The 21,905-nt window shown below is 43.3% G+C and overlaps 1 protein-coding gene across 1 annotated transcript; it reads right to left on the bottom strand.

Moving 5' to 3' along the window:
* Positions 1 to 3,494: 3,494 nt before the first annotated feature.
* On the bottom strand, positions 3,495 to 21,133 carry GDNF (glial cell derived neurotrophic factor). Its single transcript, XM_083883808.1, has 2 exons — positions 21,045 to 21,133; positions 3,495 to 5,306 (listed from the first exon to the last, which is right to left on the bottom strand). The coding sequence occupies exons 1-2, from the start codon at positions 21,115 to 21,117 to the stop codon at positions 4,822 to 4,824; spliced, it is 558 nt and encodes a 185-aa protein (XP_083739934.1). The 5' UTR covers positions 21,118 to 21,133; the 3' UTR covers positions 3,495 to 4,821.
* Between the last annotated feature and the right edge of the window lie 772 nt (positions 21,134 to 21,905).

Below are 21,905 nucleotides of genomic sequence, written 5' to 3'. Positions count from 1 at the left end.
AGTAGTTCAGTCCTGTGATGTTTGTGATAGAAAATCTTCACTTTGAGCCAGTGGGAAATTTTGTTAGGGTGAGGAGTGCAGGCCTGGCCTCTGCTTTGCCTTTTTTCTTTTCCATTGCAACACAATTAACCTTTTCATTAGAAGAGCTCTGTTCCAAATAAGCAAACTTCTCAATGTCTATTACTGAGCCATTTCAAGCTGTCTCTTGCTTTGGAACAAAACATCTTTGTTCCAGCCATGCATGACATTTGAAGACCTATTTATACAATGTGTCAGCTCCATTTGTTTTCTTCATCCTGATATTTTCCTCTGTATTTTTAGTTAGCCATCCAGATTGCAATGAGTGAAGTTGCTTCTGGTTTCCTCCTGTGCTTCTCCAGACTGAGGCACTGGCTGCCTTTGTCCTTTCTCCACTTCTGTGGACAGAGGTGAAACAAACCAAAATCAGACACAATTCTGCCTACTTCATCCTCTTTGTACTGAGATCAGCAGCACCAGGCTGCTGTTGGATAGAGAGATGGCAGAAGTACCTGCTGTTATGACAGTTTCTCTCCTGATGTCCTGCCTGTGTGTAGCACATGGCTGCAATCCCTTCTGCTGGAAGGGTCTCACTGAGGCACAGACTTCCAAGCTGCATCCGTAAATAAGCCCTCCTTGCAAAACATCTGCTTTTTCCTTAGATATTCACAGTTTGTCCTAAGTCTCTAACTAGTCATTCTTGCTTGGCCGCACAACGCTAACTGATCCAAGAAAATCCAACACAAAATTGAAAAAGGAAAAAAAATCAAGATGTTGGATAATAAAACTTTTAACATCCTGATTTTGAGTAAGTGTAAATAGTTGTGGTGTTTGCCTGGTCCTCTCCCTTTTAAAAAAATTATCTATCTTGGGACATGTCTTATCTTCTAGAAGGGATCCAGGGTAGTGCTATGCTTGCTACTCAAGCAGCAACATAATGTCTAGCCCAGTACTGGCACTTCCTAGTAACCAATGAAAGCCGAAGTCTTTTTTTTTTTTTGAAATCTTTTATACAACCTGCTAGCTGAAGGTTTCAAACTGCTTTAACATATACAGGATGCAGGAAACTTCTGCAAGCCTCACTTTAACTGGAAAAGGAGCCTGCAGGTGCCAGCCCAGCAGTGGTGAGCCTGGAACTGCACTAGCAAAGCCTTATCTGCTCTCTCCAATATTGTCACCAGGAAGGTTGGGGAAGAAGGGTGAAACACCTCCATGCAAGCAACACTGCTCCTGCCAGCTGCTTCATGGCTCACTCAAAGCCTGATAAGATCAAAGAAGGCATCTGCATTGACCTTCTGCTTCTCCATCCCTGTAAGAGCAGACAGAAAGGCTGTAAGAACAGAGATTAAACTTCAGAGCACTTCACAGCTGTGTTTTACATAGACACTCCCTCCAGCTCTTGAGAAAGTGCACAACCTCCTCTGAATGCCGAACTGCAGGTCATTTCCGTGCCAAACACTTAATGTGTCCAGCTTTTGCACGTGATGGATGGGCTTCTGCTGCAAGAAGGAGAAGCAGTGGCATGTGAGGGGGAATGCCTTCGATTCTGTGTGCTTTAAAAGCCAGGCTTGCAAGTTTTGCTGTGCGTTCCAGCAGCTGAGGTAGGGCTGTGTGCATGGTCCCCACCAGCACAAATGAAACCAAGGCATCCATATGCTGTGCATTAAGAGTGTTTGATCTCCTGCACTCTGGCTTGCTGCTCAGATGCTCCCTCTTCCTCTCTGTAGCAGTACTGAGTGTGATGTTGAAACCTGTAAGTCTGTGTGTGTTCATGGGCTCTGTGATGGGAAATGCAAAGCTTAATATGAAACAGTTGAGAAAATGTTGCTGGCCACAGCCACAAAACCTGTTCTCATCTGTTCTGTGATGGTGGTGGAAAATTCTTTAGATATTCCTGTTTAAAGATGAAGGAAAAAGAATTGCCAAAGTAGAGGGAATTTAGACCAACTGATGCAATACCTGGATTAGCAAAGCAAAATGTAATCTCCTCTGAGTGCAGGAACTGTGGCTATGCACAGCCAAGGCCACTATAAAGACACTGCAGCCCCACACGGACAAGGAACAGCTTCAATAACCCAGGCTTGAAGTCTGCCCCTGTGAGGATTGCTGTTGCTATTCATCATGCATTTTCGAGTTAGTTATTGCAGTGGCTCAGTTATATTTCACTAAGAAGCTACAGACACCTCTGATCCACATTTAAGATGTTGGTGAGATAGGAGAGGAAGGCTCTACTCCATGAAGGATTTGCTGGCCCCGCAGCATTTTCTCATGCAGATTGAGAAACTGTGCAACACTGTAACTTGAAAACTGTATGATGGGGAATCACAAACAACAAGCACATAACAATAGAAATGAATTTTATTTTGTAAAAAGTTATAAAATGAATATTGTACAAAAATAAAGTCTGTAGAGAACTTTGGTTGATTAACACAAATGACTGAGACATATAATTGCAGGTGAAGTAAAAAAATCCAGAGAAGCACACTCCTGTCTTCAGTAAGGTCTAAAAACTAAAAAAAAAAAAAAAACAAAACAAAAAAAAAAAACAAAAAACCAAAAACAAAAAAACCACCAAACAAAAAAAAAAACCCAACAAAAAAAACCAAACCTAAAAAAAATTTAAAAAAATCACAAACTTTACCCTTTTGTATTTTGAATATAGAGATTTGCTTTGGTTGCAGCCTCTTCAAGCTGCACAGAAAATGCTCTGAGGCGAGTTTTCATCAGCTGGGGCAAGGGGAACAACAGCTCTGAGCGCTGTCATCCATCAGCTGCCTGGCAGTGCAGCTGGCCCTCCACCTGGCAGGCGTTCAGTGCCCACATCGTGCCAGTGTGGTGGTGTCACCACCCCTGAGCAGCATGGAGGGCACGGTGTACCCATGGCAGTGTGAAAACAGACCCCCGGGTGGTTCTCCAGGGCTATCTCCCTCCGCCCAGAAAAGTGGCAGAAGTTGGGGATGAATTATATGCCATACACTTGGTACATCTTTCTATGCCTGTTCTGGACTTTTTTGACCTCTAGACCCTTCTTCAGTGGTGCCCTAAGGGGCCCAGGGCAAAATGAGTACGGAGAGCCATTACACGCATGAGATAAAAGGTTGGACCATAGTTTTCAATCAGGATTTTTTTTCATGTTGCTTTTGTGGGAGTTGATGCTTCACTGGTTGTCAGGTATGTCTAGTGACCTGCACTCCTGCTCCTTTGGGAAAAATGTCTCCAGAATGAGAGCTTGTGTTAGCGGTCACGTACAAACACCTTTGCTGTACAAACTCCCTCCTCCTAAGGAAAGTTGGACTGTTCTGCTGCATGGGTATGTTCCTGTAATGTTTCAGCAAATTATACAAAACACTCTGGTTATTTAACACAACTGTTTACTTGCAGGCTATATTAAATCCAGGGCTAACTAGTAAGAGGGATTTAACCTCTTCTATATGGAAGTACGGAAGGAAAAGCTTAAATAAATATAACTAGAAATTATAAGGCTAAATGTGATTATTTTCCATTTGTCAATAGTTATATGAGGTCAGTTGGCATAAATTGTGAGGAAAAAAATGTGGCTACATTTAAAATATGACTAAAATTAGTTTTTCTAACAAATTGCTAATGTTGAGCCAAGTCCTGCGACCCTCACTTGTCCAGAGCCATTGCTGCTCCTGCACAAGTATAACTTACAGCAGTAATTTTCAAAAGGCTTAGTGACAGGAATAAGGGCTGCAGGCTTCAGCACTACCTTTTGTGAACATAATCAAGATTTTTTTTTAAAAGAAAAAAGGTAAAGTAAGTGATTTTTTGCATTCAAGTTAACATTTTCAATCAAAAGCATGGACCGTTGTTCCCAACGTCTTTGTCTCTCTATATCCCCAAGTGCCATCTACTTTGGCACCTTTGAAAGACACTTTAATAAATAAGGAGACTCATTACTGAACTGCAATAAATAACAATAACTTAATCTCAATAAATATCTTCTGTATACTTATGTCTCTGAAGGGATGCATTGCATCAAGTAGTCTCTCTCTATCACAATGACCAAATAGAAATGTTATGCAAGTGACGTTAGTCCTCTGTAAACCTAAAGAAACGCATATTGTGTAGGCTGGGCTCGTTATTTCTGTTACTGTACTAGGAAGAAGTGCTTAAAAACTCAACTTGTTTTCACAGGTAGCAGAACTAAATCCTGCACTCATTTTGAAGAAACACAAGATGGAAATAACCAAACTTAGCCAGTAACTGTTTTGCTTCATAAGAACTAGAGCCTGGTCATTTTGATACTTGCCGAATATCATCTTACTTACAAGGGTAATCTTATAGCTTAGGAGTTGTCCTAAGCACTCAGGAACTGCTCTCCAGTGAGCAGTAGCACAATGTGTCTTTCAGTAGAGCTGAGGGCATGGGGGATTAGTAAGGTACTCCTAAGCTACTTCTTAGCTAAGCTTCTTGGTATAATTGATACATCATGGCATAACTACAACACAGCGTGGTATGGCAGGGTTGTGTTTTTAAGCACGTTCCTCATGGATTGAGTCTCACTGATGGTGGACTGAGTCAAACAGGAAAGATAGCGTGCACATCATCCATCCATCATCATCTCCACCTGAGCTTTTATCTAAATCCCCATAGGACATCAGAAGTTTCCATCCTTCTACTCTGCCACATGCCTCCTTATCCCCAGGCTTTCATGGCTCCTCATTCTGTGTTCTTGGTCCTTTGTCCTCCACTGGGAGCAGACACTTCCCTGGGAACCTTGGTCCCTCTCTTTGCAGCGTAGCAGGAATGGAAAACTGGTGCCGCCTTGGCACGCAGCTGTCAGACGCATCCACACCTTTTTGCGGAATGTTTTTTCAGTATGTGGTAAACCAGGTTATCATCCAAAAAGGACAGGTCATCATCAAAGGCTGTGGGTCTGCAACAGGCTTGCCTCACTTTGTCAGTGACCAGTTTTTTCTTTCTGGTTAAGTTTTTTAAAATTTTGTCATAGGTGGTCTCAGCTGCATCACAAGATCCACTGCAATACCGGAAAATTAGCTCTTCTTTGGTTTCATATCCCAAATCCAAGTCGGTCACATTTAAATGTATTTCTGTTAAGACACATCCTCGATTTTTGCCCTTTTGATTCCTCCTTCCTTTTTTGTTGGAATTCTCTGTGTTTGTGGGTGCATTTTGACGGTTTCTCTCCCGCCTAGAAAAAATCGGATTCTGTTTATCTGGTGACCTCCTTAGTCTTTTAATAGTGGCTTGAATAAAGTCCACTACCTCATCAAACTGATCTGGATAATCCTCTGGCATATTAGCTGTTTGGGAAAGAGAGATAAAGCTTCGTCATATGTCAGTTATCATGAAGTTTGTCCATTTACAGCTCAAAAATATGCACGTGCAAGCTTTCCTGCCCATCACTTCAGAACACATGCCTCAGAAATCAAGGAGAATTTGGAATGGTTTAGATAATCACAGAAACTCATTTGGGGAAAGATAAATGAGACATATTTGTATTTCTGTGTGTGTCTACTAATGCTTGATAGCATTTCAGCACATCTTTTAATATTGAATGAGCCCTGTGGAAATAGAGGGAAGGAAAACATGTCATGATATGAATATTAGTTAAGAAGTAGATGAAGCCACTGTAAAGAGGTTATACAGACTCTTCCCAGCAAAGCAGCAACAGGAAGAGGTTTCTTTAAAACAATTTTGTGATTATAGTTGTTAATTATTTTCTTTTCACACCAGTAGCAGTTAGTATTGCCAAAGCCACCTGTCAATAAGGTTTTTGTGCATGACAGAAGGAGGATTTCCTGGGGTACCAGGCTGAGATATTATTCCTGGATGAATGCCTGGATTTTTCCTGCTTCTAGGGGATAATTATTTTTATAGCTTTTGAAATTTTTTTCATGTGTTTTGTATCACAAGATGCTGTTCACAATGAGTAGAAATAGGTCAGAATGGAAGTATTATGTTAATTTTCTAGGGAAATATTATTAATGCATTCTCCTTTCACAAAAATTTAATTTTTAGTTTATTTAATTTATCATTTGATATGTCACTGATGAATTATTCAAGTAAATTATATGATGAAGTCAATTAAATGTTTTGATACTAGCAGAATGAACCTCTTCAAGAAGAGTGAAATTAAATGTGTTCTGAAATGGTCCCAAATTTTGCCATTTCTTCATGATTTGGGAAAAAAATGCATTCTAAGATCTTTAATCTTCCCATGGACTAAATCCCTCAAAATTACCTGCTTTAGTGAACAAGGAGAACCAATGGAGAGTCAGGCTGTCAGGACCCTGTGTGTGGATGCCCTTACACCACTTTATTAATGACTGTATCTTAAACATATAAACTACATTGCAACATTAAGATTTTTCTTTTCATATTTATTGTGACAAAAATTAAGACTTCTTCCTTTTCAGTAAGTCCTAAGATAATGCTCCTTTCTGTACCTAACTGCTAAAACACAACACAGTATAGGCCAGTGTCACACCAGCCTTGTGCATACAGGAAGTCTGTCTCCAATACTCCAATACTACTCCAATACTCCTACCTGTGAACACCAAACATTGGGAGAGGCAATATCCAGAGCAGTGCAACCCATCAGGAGTTGGTACTTCCACAAAAGGTCCCACTCAGTGAGGTGCTGAGATAGGAACAGCTCCTTAGAGAAAAGGCTCAGCACCACATTGTCCTAATGATTGTTTTATGCCCCTTCCAACAGAAAATACTCTTCTACTCCATTCTAGTCTTTGTATGGACAGAGCCCCATAGCATGAGTAAATCGTCTCCCTTCCAACAGAAAATGAGCATCATAAGACAGGAACCCAAATCGGTGGCAAGGTAGCACCATCTCAAACAGGGTGGCATGGACTCTGTTAATAGGACATAGGAAGGCATGAGACTACCCCCCACTACCTAGCAAAAGTGCACCCTCATATCCTCAATAGAAGCACCAAACACAGAGGAGATGGGGAGCAGCAGAGTCCTAACTCTGCCAGTGCAAAATCTTGCTGAAATAGAGAGCATCTGCACATAAGCAGGAACAGGGACCGCTGCCTGAAGTAGCCACATCCTAGAGACCTCCCTCTGAGACAAAATAGTGATGATCAGAAGGATATGTCTTTTGATGGATGGATCCAGCAAAATAGTTTAGACTGGTAAAAGAGTAATGGAGGCTGGAAATCTTGTACCTCCATATCATGAGTGTGATACAAAGCAAACAGGGTGCGATAAACTGTAGAGTTTGGAACCAAAAAAGGTGAATTACATTTTTTTTTACAGATACCCATGCTAAAAATAACAATCTCAGAGACAGCGTTCATGTGCAAAGACATTAAGGAGGGATGGCTGCTAGGTATACAGCTATGTGGAACCTAAACAAGGCAGGACCCTGCACCCAGCCACATATTCCTGTGACACCAATGGTAAGTACACCTTTCTTGCACTCCTCTATCTCTGTAGCAGGTACTGAAATCCCCACTGTGAGCCATACCTACTGGAGGGAGTTGCTTGGATGTGTCCACTGGATGCACCAACCAGCTCCTTGGCAGAACAGCCTGGCCTGCCTAGTCTATACAAACACTGCCTTACTGAGTAAGAACCAGGTCCAGCTGATGGGCAAGCTATGTTCCTTTAAAGCAGCAAAGGCTAGACATCTTTCTAGACTCAGTTAAAAGAGATAACCCACATGAGGGATCTCACAAAATCCCCACTGCTGAAGTACAAACTGGCCTCTGACACAGATACCGATGGAAAGCTGCTGGTAGAAGGCACTTGCTGCTTAGGATTGAGTAGTTTCTAGATTTCCTACACAGAAACTATGTTTCTTAGTCTATAACCAAGTAAGAGAAGGATGTAGCTCTGGGGAGATGGCTTTAGAAGTGCCCTTCTCCACTCTGACCTTCAACTGCCCTCCTCTCATACTACTGTGACTACTCCAGTCCATACCTCTTGCATGTATTCCTATCCCAACCTTTGTACCAACTGTATGATGCAATGAGACCTTGGCTATGGAGAGTGAAACACAGAGGTAAGGAAACATACAAGGGCTTAACAAAATTAATGCGGTGATCAACCTGCATTAGGGGGACAGTAGATAGTTACAGGGAAAGCCAACCTATATGTAGAGAATATTGTCTGCAACCTTCAGCCTTATACTTATCTCAAGCCTGGCATACTGCTAGTGCAGCGAGAGGTGTTAAGTGTCCCTTTCCTAAGAAGGGAGAAACAAAACTGTGGATTAACTGAAGAGATAATCCAATGGGGCACATAATTTTTAAATGGCTTACAATTGAGGGCCAAAAATACCATCTACCCCTGTGAGAGTGCTACAGGCAGGGGTGCACTTTGGCTAAACAACAATCAAACAGCTACACAGGGCTCAAGCACTGTTCTGCCAACTAAACCCTGGAGGGTAGTAGATAGGAGGACCGGCCCCTGTGGTGGACTGTGTTCCTGCTAAAAGCACATGCTGAGGTCTAGCCTGGTTCATGTGTGATCCCTACCCCAGCTGCACCAAGGGAGGTAATGCCACTGAGAGCCTTCTGCACTGCAAGTGGCCTGTGATATTTCAAGTTGAGGAAAGTAAACACCACTAAAGAGCCCCATGCAATGCTGGTGATATAGACATGCACTGTCAACCTTGCAGAAGGTGGAAGCAATAGGGCAAAAAGTAGACCATATAATCAAACCAACAGCATATCCAGTTAGAGAAATCCTACCTACACACACAGACTAGCTGCACCCAGAAAATGGGGTCATTGCCAGCATGACTGATCCTGCTCATCTCACTAAGGCTCTAACATGAACTGTGCAAGAAGTGTTCCAAGTGTCTAATGGAGCTGGGGATCCCTGCTCTGCTCATCCCCTACTGCCACACCAGAATATATTTTGGAGACTTACTGGGAGGAATGCCAGCACTACTAGTAAGATGAATTCCAATTTCCTGCCTCCAGCGTGGACATTCTCTTTGGCCCAGAGAATTGGAAACTAACCCATGCAGACATCCAAATCTACCATTAAGACTCCTGCAATATTTGGAGATTACTTCACTGAATGAGACAAAAGGCCTGTGGGTGATTGTAGGAAACTGGTGAAAACAGTGGGCACAGAGCTCCCCTTGAGAAAATTGCAGGTCCTCTTGATCCTGGTCACTGTCTGCCCACCTAAACTACATGTGCTGTTACAGGCTATATGGGTACATCACATCCACACAATAGCACCTTGCAAGTTTCTGTAAGCAACATTTGCCTCTGCCTGCAGAACCCCAAACTGGTTATGAGCAATGCAGCAATTTCTTTTGGCAGCTTCCAAGGCACTGCCAAGGTACCCCAAGCTTGCTCCCATAAATTAACAGTCTTAGCAACAGCTCCAATCCTTGCAATCAGCTAATTTTCTGCTGCTTAATAAATCAGTCATCAGTATGACTACAAGCAGTCACTAGAAATGGGTCACAGGGGTCTGGAGGAAGGACTGACAACCAGGAGTGAAGGGAGATTTGTCCTAGCCCTGTGCTGAGGTGCCAGTCATGACTCAGTAGGGATATTCAGCTGTCCAACAAATATGGGTGTGAAGACTTAGAGCCTGAAATAAAATGCTGTGAAAAACTGCTGAAATAGGACCCAGAGCAGTCAAGTGGAAACACCAACATTGACACCAGGCATGATGGATTGAAACAAGGCACTAGAGGTAAGTGCTGAGGAAACTACCACCAGACATCATACATGAATAAGCAATAACCCCTGACCAAGGGCTAAACTCCGTAAAAGGCTAGTAGACAGAAGGGAAGGTGGAGAAGACTGACTGCAGGATGTTCCCATCCTGATGGGCACTTGGTAGATGTACTCCAGGGATGCTGAGACCTCTCTGCACCACAGACACCACATGCTGAGCACTCGTTTGGTCTCTGCATTGTTTTAAGTTCTGCTGGGGGCAATGGGGGTAACTGAGCTGAGCTGTGGCCAGAGAACATCAGTACACTCATAGGGGCTGCCTTAGCATGTAGTGCTGGTTTGTAAGCTGAAAAAAGCTGTTTGATACAGGGGTACTTTGTTACCCTTCTGTCTGCAAAGTTGTTTAGAAAATGTTTATAGTCTCACAGCATCTTTGCTTCTCTCAGACTGCATGGACTGTGCTGACTTGATCGTGCAGCAGACAGAGTGTGCTGGGGGGATTTCACACCCCTGCAAGGAGCAGATACACATTTTGCATGTGTGTGTATATATGCTTCATTTGCACATACACACACACAAATATGACTAATTATACACACACATATACACATATTTTTTCAAAACAAACTAGTTTACTGACAACACTTGCCTTCTGCTGGAAAAACTGAGAGAACACATGACAGATGCCTGTCACGTTCTGCAATGTGCCAGCAGAAAAGGCTGGGATATTATGGCATTCAAGCAGCAAAGATCTCTGAGGAGTAGCCCCCAGTCCCAAGCTCCAGGGTGTGAAGAAATTAGAATTAAAAATTGAAAGCCACCTAGGACAGGACAGGATGGGATAGGACAGGATAGCCCAGAGCAGTATGTGCTCAATATAGTTTTGCAAAGGTTGTCTTGCACATGTGATGCACCTCAAAACAGGTGTTTCTCAAAGAAAAGGAATATATGTCCTCCTAAAGTGAAATCCTCCCTTAGAGAACACAGGGTCTCTTTGTGTCTTGCTCAGAGTGTGGGAGAAAGGCTCACAGACTCCACTGGTCGAGTGTGATGGGCTGAACCTCACCACATAAACTGTGGTGCCATGATCTCTCACAAGAGATCGTGGTGTGAAGTCACAAGGTTTTGTTTGGGTTTTATGCCACAATTCTCAAAGCTGTTTCCTGACTGACCCTGATGAAGTCCCTTGGAGGCAGACTGTGTGCAGGCACGTGCAAGTGTTTGTGTGTCACCCCTGCCCAGCATCCCTGCAGCAGGTGCTGGGGCAGGCAGAAGGGCTTGTAGGAACTGCATCCACCATGTGTGTCCTGCTGAGCTCAACTCACTCTCCTGCAGCTCCTTTTCATGCTCCCTCTTTCCCTACCATGCCAAGGACCTGACCACCCAGGCAGGAACAGGCAGAGCATTTTCCTATGGTTGCAACAAAAGTACAAGTTTGTTTTCCAGGGCCAGAGAACCATGACTGTTGGGTATTGATGACAGTCCACGTGCCAGTGTGCCTCTGAGCACCTTCTCTATCTCCCTTGTCCAGCTGAACAAGCGCTCTTGATCTGTGAGTATTTTTTCACATAACTAGAAAAATTAATAAAAAAGGAGAGAAAGAAAGAAAGAAAGAAAGAAAGAAAGAAAGAAAGAAAGAAAGAAAGAAAGAAAGAAAGAAATGTCACAAGACTAATATAATATAAATAGGAATCTAGCAGAGTGATCAGGCTGGGGGCAGAGCTGGTGAACACCTTCAGCAGAGGGAGTGAGACATTTAAAAAACAAAATTTAAAACCCAAACCAACCAACCAACAAACCCCACCAAACACAGTATTTGCGTCGTCTGCTTGTTGTTTGTGAGCTGTTTGCTTGTTTTCTAAACACTCAGGGCACAGTCAGATCATAGCCTCCTAGGTTTGGAACATCCCTCTGTAATGCAAACTGAAATTCTTGCCTCACTGATGTCCTCTGGAACCTGAAGTTTTGACCTGCCTTCCCCCAAGCAGAGTTTCTGTCCCCTGGTCAGAAGAAGAGCTGGCAGCATGCATGAGTGAAGGATCCTGCAGCCAAAGAGCCATGGCACTCCCCATTGGCCTCTAGAGAAATCCAGTCCTGACTTCTGCTTTGGGCGTGCAGGGAAGTGTGCCTTCCTATGGGCATCTTCCCCACTGCAATTCCCTATAACCTATCTTTGCATTTCCATTTAATTAGAAACACCATGTGACAGCAGGACTGGGATCTGATCCCTGTGGTTTCTAGAAGAATAAAATATACAGTGTTCTGATAGACTCCTACATGAAACCTGTCTAAATGGATATTAATACCAAACTAGTCCCATTATTGAAAAAACAGCCCCCATTAAGTAAAACCAGACAATTTATTTCAGTCTGTTCAAATGTGTTCACAATTGCATTTTGTAAATAAAACTCTATTAATTTGATTTCACTATGAACATGTTCATTTTAAAGCCAAATAGTCCCTCACCCACAATGGCAGCAACCTAGCATGGTTCAGCAAGGAATACTCAGCTTGTACCTGATCACTAACTGATGGTTTGGATCTTAATTTTTGAGATAAAAATCCAGTTTCTTCTTTTGGTGCCTGGTTATGGATTTAAAATACTAACTACAGTCTCTTCTAACCATGCTGTCTCTTATGGCATACAAGAAAAGCTGAAACCCTGTATATAGCAGAATAATAATTTATATAGATGGGTTTTCCTTTTTTTTTTTTCAACCTCATAGAACTTGACATCTCAAGTTATTTGAAACTCCTTTATAGAATAGCTTTCCATAGTGACCTCAGGAAAATATAATCACATTACTGCCACATCTTTTGGCACTTTACAAACCCTGAACTAAAGTAATCTAACAGAAGTCACAAAAGGTATATTAAACATTATAAAATTAGATTTTACTTTAAGAATGTAGTTTTATGCCTGCATTTTTGACAGTGTATAGCTATCACATCAAAACATTAGACCAAACACTTAACTAAATTATTTTGCTTGAGCACAGTATTTCAATTAGAGAAGTTCAAACAACAGTATCAGACCCTGAAGTATGATTTCAAAGTTCTAGGGCTTTAGACCCACTCATTGTAATGATAAGCAATATTTAGAAAATTTAGATCCAGATTTGAATTAGGGTTAAGTGGCCCCTTTTCAAAAACAGTTCTGGTACTTCAATCTGGGACCTTCACAGTCAAATGATTACTTTAATTCATAATTATGATTCAATATTTTAAAAAATATTTAGCTTGCTTTGCAGTACTGTTTTCAGGTGCCTATTATAGTGGATGTGGCCTATCTGGACACAGAATGCCTTCATCTCACACCACAGAGACATATGTTAGGAGAGATCTAGAGCAATTTGTTTGAGGAAGTGCAACCTTATCCAGGTTAAAAATACTGATGTGATGATCATTCTGCTTTACAAAGTGAGAAAATAGCAACTGTGGTGGGATAAACCATTTATTTTATTGAAAACGAAATACTTTTTATAAAAAGACAAGGAATATTATATGAAAGCATCTAAGTGAAGGCCAGTGTTAAAAATAGTATGCTGAAACATTTTTGGTATTTAAACAATTAAAATATCACCTCTCTGAGACATGAGTCTGCTTTCAAGCCTTGCCTGAAAACTCATGGGATCAAGAGTGAAATGGGAACCTGCTGGTTGTATCCATTAGGAAACAGAGCTTCAAACAAACCAGGGTCAGCTCATCCTTAAATGTTTAATACAGTTCTGTATCACCTCACTCCCAGCCCATGGTGTGGTTCCCCTCAGACTCAGACACCCCTTAGAAATGGAGCCTCTCCCTGGTGTCACTTGTCTTTCATTAAGGCAAGTGCTAAATAACCTGGTGGGTTACGCCAGGGCCACTTGCACCCGTCAGGTATGATGAGGCAACACTGGTGAATGGCACAGGATTGACCTTACTGGTGTTCTTGCTCCTGACGGATCAGTCAAGTTACGTGTTTGTAGCTCAGTAGCTAACCCTGCAGTTTCCTATGTATTGGTCATAACGATGAATCCAGAGTCCTTTATATTTTCACCCTGCCATGCTTGACAGTGTCTCCCTTTCTGTCCTTTGCTTGCATTCTGTCAGGTAGAAATGCTGGTTCCCAACAGAGGAGGAAAGGAGGGAGACAACAGGAGCACCACAGTTGTTGCCCATGTGGGAAGTCCCTGAGAGCAGGGGGAAACAGCAACATCAGAAGAACTGTGTGAAGTAGAGGAAGTCATGAGCTGACCTGCTGATGGGAGTTTCTTGTTCTTCACCTGGTCCAGGCAGGTTGCTCATGGAACCCTGCCTGCTGGTGGGCTGCCCTCCTCTGCCCACCCCCACCTCTGCCCTCTCTGGGGTGGGCAGAGGAACGTCTCACCCAGCAGCCAAGGAGCAGAGGAGTAACAGGAGGATGCAGTCTTGCCTCTGGCACAGAGCTTTGAATCACCAGCTCTCAGCACCACAGAGCAGTCAGCTTTTCAGCAGTTGCACCTGAGATTTTGTGGCACCTCCTGCAGCAGCTGCCAGGAGCCCATCTGCACCACGACCCTATCCTATGGGGTCGTGGGTACGTGAGCACCCTCAGAGCATCTCCACTGAATTAGAAGAAGTTAAAGTATAAAGAGTGTAAAAGGGGAAGATAGAAAAAGTGCCAGTACCCTGCCTGAAGCCACTGACTTCAGCAGGAGCTAAACCTGGGTAAGACACATGCCTGTTGACTCCTCACTAAATCTGCTACCCTTCCACATCCATACCATGTTGAGTAAATACCCAGCTTCCCAGTAAAACCTAGGTTTACAACTAATATTTGGTTAAGCTAGCACCTCAAATCCTGTGAGAGCTTTGGAGGAGTATATATGAGCAAGACCCGAAACCTGCAATCTGTTAGCAAGAAAGTATGCAGCCCACTAATAGACAAGCAAACAGGTTTTAATGCAGGAAATACTCCATTAATGGATACTCGATTAATCCATCCAAATAATGGATGGTATTTTCTTCACTATCCCTGTTGTAGAAATGATCCAGCCCAGCTCTCTCTCTTATGACATCACTAAAACCCCACAACTGTAACTCAGCCCCTCTTTAGTAACAGTTCACTGAAGGGAAAGAGCACACCTAAATCAATAACATCAGCTGTTACTGGGCTGCCTGTGCTCTTATGCTGCATCTCCCATTGGGTTTTAGAAGCATCTCCAATGAACACATGTAGCAAAGCAGGAAGACCAGACTCAAAAGGAACCTTAACTCAGTCTCTTCCCTGTGGCCATAGACTGGCAGAGCAGTCCAGGCAAAATCTTGGCTGATGTTTCTCTTGTGGCAGTCTCTGCTGCTATCAGCTTTGAGCTGATCTATAAATAACACATGATCTTTCATTGTTGCCTTTCAGTTGCCTGCATTTCAATGTGTTTACAAAAGGAATAATACAGAAAGTTTTAATACTGCCTGTTGAAAATTTTTATTGTTACAATAATCAGTCCCGGGCTCTAGGGCAGTTGCATGTACTCCACTGCAGAAGAGCTCATGCTGGGAAGTGTGGACTGGCACTTGCCAGACAGAGCTGATCTGTACTGAGGAGCAAGGTCCTTCCTAACTGCTACCTCCCTTCAGAATTTTCCTAAGTAATGGCTGATTTTGCAAAGAAATCATATATGCTTTGGATGGAAGCAGAGATAGTCCAGATGTTTGTACATAGCTTGTTTTTTAAAGGGGATCTGACCAGGTTATTTCTAAAAGCGTGGCCACCACACCTTTTTTTGTATACTGCTGTAACACTGCCCAGCCACCACATAGGAAAATACATACACGGATTTCAGTGTTTGCTTATTTTGAAGAATATTCCTGCCCAATAATTTTTAAAGTATTTGCACAAGTCCCAAAGACTCCAAAGAAATGTACCTGCAGGTTTCAGTTTAAGTTACATATAATACATCGCGCATAAACTTCTGCTAGGTCATACAAGTGGCTTTATTCCTTAAAAAAAATACTACTACATGAAATACCTCACAAAATCAATTCTAAGTCCTTGATCTTAAAACGTATTCTAATATGTATTTTGTGTCTTAATATTTTATTTGCAGGTGTCTCAAGTAAGTATTTTTGATCTTATTTTCTTTCTTCTCTTTGTAATCGTGATTGAAATTCCAAGAACTGAATTTTTTTCTGTGGTTCTCTTTACCAAAGGATATTACTTGATCAGAAACTGAGCTGGTTTTGTAAAAAATGACCACTCTGCAGTGCTAACCACTCTACCAGCACTAATGTGTCAGTGGCCTATTTAGATGTCTGATGATCCTGAGCATGGTTATGCTGCAGTATTTTGTATTCCTTGTTTATTTCTACTTATTGACTTACTACGTCAGAAATATGGGAATCAACAACAAATGCAGTTATGTAGGGTTTGGCCTACATACTACAAGTTCTATGCTGCAATCTCTGGATAGTGTGGGGGGGGTGGAATGAAAGCTGGGTATTTGCACTAGATGTTCACTTCTGAACATCTGCAATTGTGGCAGGGTGGGACTTGATGACCAAAACGGCATCTCCAAGCCTTTGTGATTTTAATTATTTTAAAACTGCTTTTAAAATGATTTTTGCAGTATTAACCGGGAACAGTATAATTTAAAGAGACACTACAACCCATCAGTCTGAGGATCTCCTGCTAGTGGACAAACAGTGCCTCTCCCACTAAATTCAGTAACAGTCTGATGAATACTTAACACAACTGAAGTGTTCAGCTTTTCAAGGAATGTTTTGAAGCTCCATCTGCAAACTCTGAACATGGGGATTTTTAAAATACACTGAAGAGATTTATGAAAGATGACAAAAAAAGTATGTCCACTTATTTGTCAATAAACACCTGCAAAATATCCAACAGCATCCGCAGGTTCACCAGCAATTTTTTGAGGTCCCTAAATTGAAAAGCAGCAAAGAACTAAGATGTTCAGCAAAGGATAACTCAAAACGAGAATAGAACTTTATTATTGTGCAATTCAGAACTTTTTTCTTTAAATCACAAAGTGGTCTTCATCGGTTTATATTCAGTATTAGTACCTGAGACTGCAGAAGAATTTGCTCCTAGGGCTGCATGCCTCTGGCTTTAACCACATCTGCCTGGTTTCCTTCTCTTTTTGCCCATGAATGAACCAATCTGAATGCTTGGGATTTCTGAATGCCTGGCTGTGCTGGGCACATACAGATCAGATGACACAGGGTGGCACCTGCTCAGTGTGGCTGATACCTCCCAGATGGACTGAGTTTACTGTGCAGGGCAGGTTACCTCTGCAGCTCCTGGGTGTCTTAGGCCAAAGCACATGTGCCACACTGTAAGTGTGCTGAGCAGGAAAGCCTGGGCAGAAACATGAGAGTTTTAGTTTGTGGCATTGAATGGGCCTAATAAATATTGTAGGGCACAAAATGCATTCAGCTGGAAGCATAATTAAATACTGCTTTTTGCCCTAAAGAGCCCTACCATACCATTATTTTTTCTAGATACTTTCCATATTAGTTGATAAAGTTGCAGCTAAAAGCAGTAACTTAACATTAAATACACATTAGCAGGGGTAAGAAGGATTTTTAACAGAGATATAATACACACATATGATGGTGTGTGACAGCATATACCAAATGAACTCCAACAGTGAATTACTATTCAGTAGCTGGAGAGTAACTCAGACAGCATGATGCAAAAACCTATCTTTTCCTCTTATTAGGAGGGAAAAATCCCATGGGGAGATGGGATCTACCTGCTTACCACTAGTTCTTAGTAAAGGTTCTCACTTGATCAAAAGAATAAACATATCATGGATTTTAGGACACTCCAGTCCTCATGTATATGTTGATTTTGTGCATCCAACAGCAAGCAGTTACAAGATGTATTCACTGGGGACTGTGTATAATGCAAACAAGTGTTTGGCTCCCTCTGCACTGTCATGTTTCTGAGGCTGCTGACTTAGTATTTAGTTTATAATACTGCGGTTTATATTTGTTCTACTTGCATTTGGTATTTAAGCTAATAGTGTTCTTCCCCGAGAGGATTTTAGCATAAGGGAAACAATGAAATGGTTACAAACTACTTTTTTATTATTATTATTATTTTATTTTATTCTATTTTATTTTTATTTTTTTATGTGTGTGTGTGCGCGTGTGTGTGTGTCTGTGTAATAAGCTATCTCATGAATATTGATCCAAAACACCTACAAATACTGGATTCATCTCCAATGCACTGTATTTCTGGAGGATAGTCCAGCCTCCAGTCCAATTAAAAATGTAGAAGATGCCAATTGCTAGCACCCTCTGCCATCTCTGATTACTGCCCTGAACAGCAAAGGTCAGCACATTACACCTGATCAGCCCAGGAGGTTAAAATCCTGCCTGGAACCTGGAATGAAGAAAGGTTTCAAGCCAGCCTGAAAGGAATGGGGTAACATCAGGTGACTTCAGAGTACTTTGCAGAGAAAGCAATCTCATCAAATGAAAATACAGAAAGGTGTCAAGAGGCTTGGAAACAGATCTGTTCTCCAGCAGGCTCTTTGGCCTGCCCTTAGGAGTGGATTTGATCTCACAATTCTACTAAACTCTGATGCAATTGGTGCATGGGAGACTCAACTTCTCTGGAGTGGACCTTGGAGCAAAATGGATACAGTCAGCCTGCAAAGGAATTGCTTGAGGGGATAGCAGTGTATGTGTCTGAATGCACACACCACCCAGTCCTCCTCAGGACCCACACACTATGCATACCAGGCAACACAGGAAATGATGGTGCTCCCACCACTTTGTGAGCTGTCTCCTGCAAAAGCCCTCAGCAAAGCAGCTGACCACCAGCATCCCCAGAGATGTGAATACATAGCAGGTTCACCAGCAGACACCAGGGAGCTGAAAGCACACCTCCATGCTCGTGGCACATAGTGCTCTGACGGTGAAAGAAACCTCCAAATGGAAAGGGAAATCTATATGGTGTAGAAACTGATGCCTCTTGCATACCTGGTTCCATGTCTTTCATGTGCTGAAGGGTGCATGGCACCAAATTGTAAGCGGAGATAACAAATATGTCAAAGATACCGGTGGGAGTGATATGAACAAAGTGCCTGCTGCGGCAGGAAGGCAGTGATGTGCCTGGGTAGGATCAGCCTCATAGCCTGTTGGCAGACTGCTCTCCAGACACCACACACTTTTAAATCAATTACAAACAGCACAAAAGTTCACCAGAGTACCTCACTGCTCTCTTACAGTCACCTTTCTGCAGGTCTCATCTGACTTGGCAACATAGAGATGAATTTCTAACTTTCAGACTCAATTGTTGCATTAACTGCTGCCATACAAAGACCACAGGAACACCCTGGGTTTTCCTCGATTTCTGATGTGAAGAACAGCACTACTTCCTTTGCCCTTGCAGCCAGGCCCATTTGTTTGTGATACACAGTTAAAAAATTGAGACCAAACTATCAAACTGCCTTTCTAAAATTACTATCCTGGGCAATAACCTTTCACAGAGCTCTGTGTGGCTAAGCCCATGTCTTAGCCCTCGTACGCTGGAAACAGAGATAATATTGATACTACCATAGCTCAGGTAAAACACAGGTTGTCTTTCTTCTTGCATCTTGTTTATCCAATCCATAGGAAAGGAAAAAAGAAGACACAATGATGAGACGTTTTGTATACTAGGAACTGAGAGAATCACTACTGCTGCCTAGCCCCTTGAGCTGCCGTAGAGGAATCAGCCTTACCGGGGACCATATTCCCAGAAGGTAGTTTCAAGATAAAAGCAGGCATAGTACAAATACTATCGCTCTGGAAAGATGGAGCATTAATGCTCTCCCACCCTGAGAGCTACAAACTGACTAATGATGCTTTCCCACTAATGCTTTTCTTGCCACCAGCACCTCGGCAAGCCTGTACAGAGGGGAACAGCACAGTGGCCTGAAAAGCTGATTACTGGCTTTTGTAGGACAGCCCTTATCCACATGGCTTGCCATGGAGAAGACCACCATGTGTGATAGCCCCACGATCCTGGCAGGCTGGAGCCCTGTGAAGAAACACTTCCAGTCCCTCTGTGTGGAGGGGCTGAAAGGATGTCAGGGTTGCCAGTCTGTGAGCAGCAGGAGCCTAGGCTGGGACATGCGGAGGCGGGAGCCTAGGCAAGATTCCAGCAAGGGGGAAACACTAGCAAGGGAAGGAAAGAGAGAAGACTTAATGGGGAAGGACACAAATGTGTGTGTATGGAAGAGATGGGTGTTCGGGAGGGGTCAAAGTGAAGTCACAGCAAATGCTCTAAAAGTGCCTCCACACTGTGTTAGCCTGGCTGCTCCCAGAGAAACCAGAGCACGGCTGCCTGTGACTGGAGCTGTGGCAGGCACAGGGAAAGGACATGCCTCCAGAAAAGGAGATAGAAATGAATCCAAATTACTGGATACTGTCTGCATCCCGTAATGAGCTAAACAGAGAGGGAGATGAGCAAGGGCAAAAGAAGCAACCTCCAAACTGTGTCTGTGTGTTTGCTAAGTGAATGTCTCCACTATTCATGCGAGTATTCTACCACTTCTAACTGAGTCATATCACCTCTCTCTTTAAAAAGCCACCAGACTTAACATAACACTCACTGTGAAAATCCTGTATCTGCTATTGTAGGTACAGGACTTATTAACAACAAGGCATTATTATCTGTCATTTGGATTATAAATTGTCTTGCTGTGAGCTAGTTCATGTGGATTGCCCTGCATCAAGCTCCTAACCCTGCCATGGCTACTCTTCTGGAAATTTCCATGCGGACACACTAATTTCAAGATCAGAATCCAAGGAGGACTTAATGAAGCCCAGCAGTACTCCAGGATGTGTGCAGTGCCTCCCACCACGGAGCCAAACCTCCATCAGGACTTGCGCCCACTACAGGCAGAGAATAACTGCATTGACAGGTTGGAGCAGGGAGAGGAGGCTGAGGCAGTGGGGAAGGAGTTTCAGCGCCTGTGCTGGGAGGGGTGAGAACCAGATCCTCCTCTCGGCTCCTCTACATACAACAAACTTCCCACCTCCCCATGTTTTTCAACCAGAGGGATCCTAAGACTGCCAGGAAGGCAGGGCTGCAGTGGGCAGGTGCAATTGTCTACCCAAAGCTTTGGAGAATGACTAGGTTTGGAGCTGCTCGAGCAAGAACAAAGCCAATGACACTGCCTGTGGAGAAATAGGGGCACAAAGTAGGGGGATCCTTTCCTCATCCTGACACCTGAGCAAAGGGAAGCAGGTTTAGCAAGACAGACAGCAGTTGCTACAAAGGGGAATGTTTCTTACAGTCACTGTGCACAGCATAGGGAGGCAGCAGGCTGATGGGGGAGAGATCATCTTCAGGTCCCTCTACCACTGAAGGGGACCCCTTGGGAGGCGTCTTACCGGTGGGCAGGGGCAAGGTGGAGACTGTGTTGAGCAGCACCACGCAGACAGCCACAACATCCCATAACTTCATCTTAGATCTCCTTCCAACACGGGCCCCTGACAAAAAGGAGAGGCAGGGTTAGCTCCTAGCTACTACGTACCCCCAGCCCCGACCCAGCCCTGACAGCCCTGAGACAAAGCTAAGCAGTCTGGTACCCCAGATCACACTGGTTCACCCAGGCCAGGCCTGAGGACAGTGGATGTTGCTGTCCCCTGCTGCTCCCCGTGCACCCAGAGCAAGTGAGGTGGGCTCTCCCCAGCGACTGAGTGGTGTGGGAGAGGGAAACACAAGGATGGGCTCCAGTCCCTCTATGCCTGAGAAAGCTGCACCGGGGAAGGCAGGCATGCAGGCCCCAGAAGTCTGTTTCCAGGGACATGAGAGTGGGACTCTGTGCTTGCTGGCAGGCAGGTCACCTCGTGCCTGTCAAGCACCTGGGCACCACCAGGGCACTTGTTCTCAGGCTGGACCAGGGAAGACTGGGCTGATCTAGAATGCTGGTCTGTGCACACTTGATGTGCTACAAGCAAACCTTCTTTTCCCTTTCCCTCTCTTCTCCTTCCTTCATGTCTGTCTTTTCTCTTTCTTCTTCCCTCCACCCTTTCCCTTCCCCTATCCAGTCCTCTCTTTCCTCTTAATTTTTTCTCTCATTTTCTTTTTCCTTTCATCTTCATTTCTCACCCTATTTCCTTATACTCTTCCTTTACCCCATTCTTTCCCCTTTCTCTATTGTCTTCCTCTCTTCTGTTTCCCTTCCCCCTTACTTCAAGATTTCCTTTTCCCTTTCCTTTTCTCCTTCCACTTTCCTATTTCCTTTCCTC

Source organism: Zosterops lateralis, assembly GCF_965231275.1.
Source record: "Zosterops lateralis genome assembly, chromosome: Z".
Lineage (NCBI taxonomy): Eukaryota > Metazoa > Chordata > Aves > Passeriformes > Zosteropidae > Zosterops > Zosterops lateralis.
This window is presented reverse-complemented; position numbering and strand designations above follow the sequence as displayed.